The sequence below is a fragment of the Arachis ipaensis genome, chromosome B05, assembly GCF_000816755.2.
Source record: "Arachis ipaensis cultivar K30076 chromosome B05, Araip1.1, whole genome shotgun sequence".
NCBI lineage: Eukaryota > Viridiplantae > Streptophyta > Magnoliopsida > Fabales > Fabaceae > Arachis > Arachis ipaensis.
The window spans coordinates 139,119,424-139,126,389 of NC_029789.2; the positions used below are offsets into that span (position 1 = coordinate 139,119,424).

General features: G+C 34.7%; 3 protein-coding genes across 3 annotated transcripts in view; 1 reads left to right on the forward strand and 2 right to left on the reverse strand.

The window, feature by feature from the left end:
- LOC107641301 (serpin-ZX-like) overlaps nt 1-1,587 on the reverse strand; it is a 3,748-nt gene extending 2,161 nt beyond the window's left edge. The window contains exons 1-2 of the mRNA XM_016344798.2: nt 1,504-1,587; nt 1,173-1,274 (exon numbers count right to left, since the gene is read on the reverse strand). Of these exons, the coding sequence (XP_016200284.1) occupies nt 1,173-1,274; nt 1,504-1,587 (186 nt within the window). The remainder of the gene's footprint in view (nt 1-1,172; nt 1,275-1,503) is intronic.
- LOC107641302 (uncharacterized mitochondrial protein AtMg00810-like) lies at nt 2,878-4,173 on the forward strand. The gene has a single exon (XM_016344799.1). The coding sequence runs from the start codon at nt 2,878-2,880 to the stop codon at nt 4,171-4,173; it is 1,296 nt and encodes a 431-aa protein (XP_016200285.1).
- On the reverse strand, nt 6,182-6,717 carry LOC110263051 (serpin-ZXA-like). The gene has a single exon (XM_021103576.1). It carries the CDS (start codon nt 6,694-6,696, stop codon nt 6,310-6,312), a length of 387 nt encoding a protein of 128 aa, XP_020959235.1. The 5' UTR covers nt 6,697-6,717; the 3' UTR covers nt 6,182-6,309.

Consider the following 6,966-nt stretch of genomic DNA (forward strand, 5'->3'; position numbering starts at 1 on the left):
TTGAAAATATGTTATAATTATATTTATCAAAATTGATAATATATTTAAGAACAATAATATTTAGCTTTTCCTTATAAATTATTTTTAGAAAAAAAGACTCTTAATTATTCACTAACAAAGAATTTTCTAAGGCTATATTAAAAAGAGCATACAAATAAAGAATCTTCTAAGGCTACATTAAAAAGAACAAACAAACGCATGCATATCATCTATTAATTTTTTCAGGGAAAACAAACAAATATTTTCTATTAACTTTTAGGATAAGTATGAAGAAACAACAAATATCAGCCACAATTACTAGTTGGTATAAATTTCAGATTCACGGAATTTTTTTTTCCCTAAACGTTTCGTAACTTTTGTTTTAGTAATACTCTTTTGTTAAAGGATTCAAACAAACATTATTAATTTATTATGTCAAATAAAAAAATATTAAATAGCGATAAAAAAAATCATTCTTGGATACATTTATAAAAATCCCCTATTTTAGGTAATGAAACTTATCAAAATTCCTTCGGTTAAATAGCAAACACATAATTTTGGCATAAAAAATTAATTGCTCTTTGAAATTTATTTCCTTCCGTTGCCAACTTGCCATATGAATGCAAATAAAAGCATTGGTAGCTATGTGTGTCAAAATTGGTAAGAATAAACTGTCATCTCTAATAATAAAAGATTGAATAATGTTTAACAAAATTTTTAAAAGGGAGTATTAGGTAAATAATGATTATCTTGAACAACATAAATAATTACCAATCAAATAAAAATACACTACACCCTAATTTAATGCTACTAATTAAATTTAAAATTAATTTACTCTTTTAACTATATTAATTCACATTATTCACACATTGTTCAAAAATATTATTAGTTACCTATACTTTTTCATTTCTAAAACATTTAATGGAACTACTTAATTAACATTTTATGTGATTAAAATGGTCAACTCGCTTTCCTTGCAAGAAATCAGCATGTGCCTCCACAGTCTGGAAGAGGAAGAGGAAATGCGAAAAAGGACAGGCCTCTCTGTTCTCACTGTGGTATTCTCGGTCACACAATTGATAAGTGCTTCAAGCTTCATGGTTTTCCACCCAACTATAATAGAGGCAGAGGTCCATCCATGCATGGTCTGAAGCAAGCAGCACACAATGTCATTGGAGGAGAGTCTCAATTACCTCAAGATCCATATTCAAATTTGACCTTAAGTGCATCCCAGGTGCAGCAACTGATGCAGTTACTTCATAGTCAAAAGCTTCAAGAAATTGCTTCAAATGCAACTACACAGGTAGTCACACCAGCAGGTATCGTTCTCAATGCCTCACTTACAAGGTCAACATTATCAAAACAAGATTGGATTCTAGATAGTGGTGCCACAATCCATATTGCATGTGATTTGTCTCTCTTTCAAACTATTCACACCTCCCAAAACTATTCAATTTCTCTTCCAAACAATGAACAGTTTCAAGCTAATTTCATAGGAACAGTAGTTGTTAGTTCAAATATTACATTGAAAAATGTATTATATGTCCCTGATTTTTGTGTCAACCTTTTGTCTGTCTCGGCCTTCCTTTCAAACACTACTCTTAACATCACTATTAGCTCATCTAATTTTACAATCCAGGACACCAAGATGTTGAAGAAGATTGGGAAGGGTGAGCTGCATGAGGGACTCTACATCCTCAGAGCAACAACTCCCTCCAATCAATTGAAATTCGAATCTCACTCTATCAATTTATGTAATTCCAAGCTTTGGCATGCATGACTGGGTCACGCTTCAAATAAAATCATTAAACATGTAACTTCTTCTTTCAACTTGTCACAAATAAATTCCCTAGAAGAGTCTACCTCTATAGGTTGTCACATATGTCCTCTTGCAAAGTTTAGAAAGCTTTCTTTTGAATCAAATAATAATCTGTCACCAAATTCTTTTGACCTTGTACATTGTGATATTTGGGGACCATATCATGTTTCTATATATAATGGAAAGAGATATTTCTTAAGCTTAGTTGATGATGCTACAAGATTTTGCTGGTTATACTTGTTACAACATAAATCTGAAGCTGCAGGTTGTATAAAAGCATTTTATGCAATGATAGAAACTCAATTTAGCAAGAAGATCAAATGCTTCAGGTCCGATAATGCAAAGGAGTTGGCAGTAACTGATTTTCTGCAGGAAAAGGGTGTGTTACATCAATTCTCCTGTCCATACCAACCACAACAAAATGTTAGTGTTAGGTTGTTAGGTTGTTATTTGAAAAGTCCCCAAACTACAAGGCAATGAAGATTTTTGGATGTCTTGCCTATGCTGCCACAAATACCAGTTCTAGATCAAAGTTTGATCCTAGAGCAGATCCAGCCGTGTTCTTGGGTTATCCACTTGGCTACAAGGGTTATAAGCTTTACAATCTACGAACCAAAAAATTTTTCATATCTAGGGATGTGATATTTCATAAGGACATCATGCCTTTTGCTCAAAGCCCTCATACTCAACTCAGCAATGACATCTTCTTTGACTTTGTCCTCCCCAATCCAATATTAAATTCTGAACCATTGCCTAATAATGCTCCAACAATTTCAATCGTACATGAGATACCTCAACCATCAAACACAACCAATAATCAATCCCAAATTCTCCCTCTTATAGAAAACCAAATCACACCTTCTACTTCCATCCAACCTAGAAGATCCACTAGGACTAAACGTAATCCTCCCTACCTTCATGACTACATTTGTCATACTAAATCTCCTTACCCGATTTCAAACTTCATCAGCAACCATAGATTGAACCACACTTATCATAATTCCATTTACCAAGCCAACCTTATTCCTGAACCATAATTTTACCATCAAGCAGTTAAACATGAGGAATGGAGGGCTGCAATGAAAGAAGAACTTGAAGCTTTGGAGGCCAACAACACTTGGAAATTGGTTCCTTTACCACCCACCAAAGTTGCCATAGGATGCAGATGGATTTACAAAGCCAAACTAAAAGCTGATGGCAGTTTAGAAAAGTACAAAGCAAGGTTAGTAGCCAAGGGATACACACAGCAAGCAGGAATCGATTTTAAAGATACCTTTAGCCCTGTAGCTAAAGTCACCACTGTACGAGTTCTGCTAGGCATTGCAGCAGTGCGTAAATGGCATTTAATCCAATTGGACATCAATAATGCATTTCTCAACGGGGATTTGGATGAAGAGGTATATATGGAAGTTCCAATGGGGCATCCCGAACGCAAGAAAGGCCTTGTATGTAGGCTTACAAAGTCACTTTATAGGCTCCGACAGGCTTCGAGACAATGGTTTCACAAATTCTGCTCAACTCTTAAGCAAAATGGTTTCACTCAATGTAAGAGTGACTACTCCTTGTTCTCAACAGGTTCTGGTGATTCTAAAACCTTCCTATTAGTATACGTAGACGACATCATAATTGCGGGAGCTAACCTTGATATGATGATGAAAGTACAATTAAAGCTGCAATCCATTTTTAAACTCAAAATATTGGGGGACTTGAAATTCTTTCTAGGCTTGGAACTCGCCAAATCTTCTCAAGGAATTTCACTCACACAGCGCAAGTATACACTCTCTTTACTCGACGACACCAACCTCTTAGACTACAAGCCGGTAACAGTTCCTATGGATGCCAATCTCAAATTAAGAGCTAAAGAAGGTGACCTGATCCCTGATGCTTCTGCTTATAGAAGGCTCATTGGTCGCCTCATGTATCTCACTATCTCCCGGCCAGACATCACCTTTGCTGTCACTAAACTGACCCAATTCATGTCTGATCCGCGGATGCCTCATTTACAAGCTGCTCACCAAGTATTAAGGTACCTTAAGAATGCACCAGGCCAAGGGATTCTGTTTTCAGCTGCTTCCCAACTTAACTTGTCCATATATTCTGATGCTGATTGGGGTAGTTGTCTCGACACAAGGCGATCAACTACAGGCTACTGTGCCTTTCTCGGTGACTCTCTCATTACTTGGAAGAGCAAGAAGCAGACAGTAGTTTCTAGGAGTTCCACCGAAGCCGAATATAGGTCCATGGCGCATGCTAGCTGTGAGGTTGTTTGGTTAATTGGCTTACTTCAGTTTTTTTTTAGTCCAAGTCGATTCGGCCAGGTTATTTTGCGACAACATCTCTGCTCTTCAATTGGCATCGAACCCCACCTTTCATAAGCAATCCAAGCATGTTGAAATTGACTGCCACTTCATCCGTGAGAAGATTGAAGCTGGCACCATCAGATTGATTCATGTACCTACTAAACATCAACTAGCTGACATTCTAACTAAAGCTCTCCCTCCGCCTCAATTTCACTTTCTTATGTCCAAGTTAGGAACATACAATTTGTATGCTCCAACTTGAGGGGGGATGTTAGTGTTAGGTTGTTAGGTTGTTATTTATATAGTTCACAAGTGAATAAAATCCTCTGTATTGTAGTATTGCTAGACCAGCAAATACACCCAGCACTCACACCCTTGTATATATAAATATCACATATACAGTACAATAATAGATGATTGAATTTATTCCAATTATTTTCGTTGTTCTTGGATTCAATAACCATCATCGCCTCCTCCTGATGATGACAACGGTGTTGGGACTTCACTTGCCACCGCAGCATCCCATTGGCAAAAGGCTTAGCCGCAGAGGAAGATGAGTCTTCAACGGCGGGCACCTGCGGGAACTGATGAGGAACAAGATGATGATTATGAAGAGGAGCAATAGCAGCGACGTCGTCATCAGTGACGACAGCATTTTCTGAGAGGAAAGCCTCAAGGGTCATTTCTTCGAACGGGTGGTGATTATAGTGAAGTGAGTCTTTGTGAGAGCGGGTTAGGATCATGTCTTTCCAGACATCATCGACAATTTTGGGCGGAGGAGGGGGATGAAGAAGGATTTGAGGGATGAGAAGTGGTTTTTTGTTGTGGTGAGATACCGTGTTTGAAACGAATTCAAAGGAATTTAGATGAAATCGAAAAATTGAGTTGAAATATAAAAGTATCTGGTAAGGAAGATGGTAGGAGAAGAAGCGGAGGCTCAATGCAAAAATGAGGGTAGGGGAAGAAGGCAATAAGCAGAACGAGGGTTTAGTTCTCCAATTGTATATGGGGGCAATAAAAAAATGCATAAATTGCAAATAAAACTGGCGGAAGAAAGTACAGACGGAACTGCCAGAAGAAAATGCAGATAAAATTGTCAGAAGAGAACGTAAATGGAACTGCTGCAAAAGTGGCAAACTACCGAAAAACTGTTGAAAAGATGGCGAACTGCTGGAAAACTGTTGAAAAATGACAAAGTGTGAAAAGATGACAAACTATCGGAAGGTAACGTAAACCATATAATTTCTCCATGAGAATAAGTAAGTAGTGGATGAGCTAATCGGTGAAGTCAGAAAAGTATCAAAGCATTGACAAAAGAGAAGGAAAAAAATGACACAGAAGAAAAGTATAAAAAGGAGAAAGGAAGAAAATCGAAATAATAAAGTGTAATATCTTATAATCAATATTCAGATATGTTGAATAATGCTAATTAATCTAATTAATCCTAATCATATTCTAACAATTATATTCAATTAATTGATATGCATAATATTAAATTATGTGATACTTAAATATCTAATAAAATAAATTAGTTGATATAATTAAGTTATCGTAATGAATTGTATTTAATAAGTTAAAAAAAATAAATTAAAAAACACTCTCAAAACATGCCACGTCAGTTTTATCATTAAATGCAAAAATTCAATTTTTATATAATAGAATAGATTTTGTAATAAAATTCATTTATTTCTTGAATAAAATAATAACTAAATTATATTACTCCCTTTTTTTATACAATTTTAGAAAAGAAACAATAATAAAGTTTGGAGAAAAAAATCAAAAAAAGCTATATTTAAAATAAAACTAATCACTTTATATTTATGTATAAAAATATGTTATTTTACTCATTTTCAATATATACTTTATGTTTTAGCATATATTTTATATTTATGGTTAATTTTAATATACATCTAATATTATTAAAAAATATTATTTTTAATTATTGACAATTAAAAATTCGAATCAAAAGAAATATTTTTAGAAACTAAATCAACGGTCTACATTATTAAATTAGACCATATACTTAAAGTCATAAAAAGTATAAATCATATAGCTATCGTCAAAATTGATCGAATTAGCCAATTTAAATAAAAACCAATAACCCAATCAATTAAGCATTTGCATCGAAGAAATAATTCACTCCATCTTCCCTTAATAAAGCAGTATATAACTTAGTAACTTGAGTTTTTTGGTATATTGATAACCATGGCATCATCCATCAAGAGGATTGAGCACTTGACCAACAAAGAGAACCGTTTCAGTATACTGTTCTCTGATCAGAAACAAGAATGGATGGTCTGCAATAAAGTCAAATGGAGGAGGCTTATTCTTTCTTGGTGCTGCACAACCCGCAGGAGGATGCATCGTTGTAGCTGCAGCAGCTTTGGTCCCTTCTTCGTTCACTTCAATGATGCATTTCTGGATAATCTCGGAAATAGACACAGCTCTCTCTTCCACAATTTCAGTGATTAAAGCTTCTTTCATGAATGGTAACACCAAACCCATCTCCTTTAACATTGGCGAAGCCTCAACCTTAAAAGATAGCTTAAATCTTGGGATCTTTAGTTTACCTAAATCTACATTACTGAACGGGAGCATGCTTTCAAGAGATACAGAATCAGAAAACACCTATATATATATACATAAAAAAAATGTTATATCACACAAAAAAAATCAGTTATAAAATCAGTTATCATATATTTGTATATAATATGTGAACATTGGCGAACCTTAAAAGATAGCTTAAATCTTGGGATCTTTAGTTTACCTAAATCTACATTACTGAACGGGAGCATGCTTTCAAGAGATACAGAATCAGAAAACACCTATATATATATACATAAAAAAAATGTTATATGTTATATCACA

What these genes read in the sequence shown, in the direction of transcription:
- LOC110263051 (XM_021103576.1), bottom strand. Translation starts at nt 6,696, where the DNA reads ATGCTCCCGTTCAGTAATGTAGATTTAGGTAAACTAAAGATCCCAAGA.
- LOC107641302 (XM_016344799.1), top strand. Translation starts at nt 2,878, where the DNA reads ATGAAAGAAGAACTTGAAGCTTTGGAGGCCAACAACACTTGGAAATTG.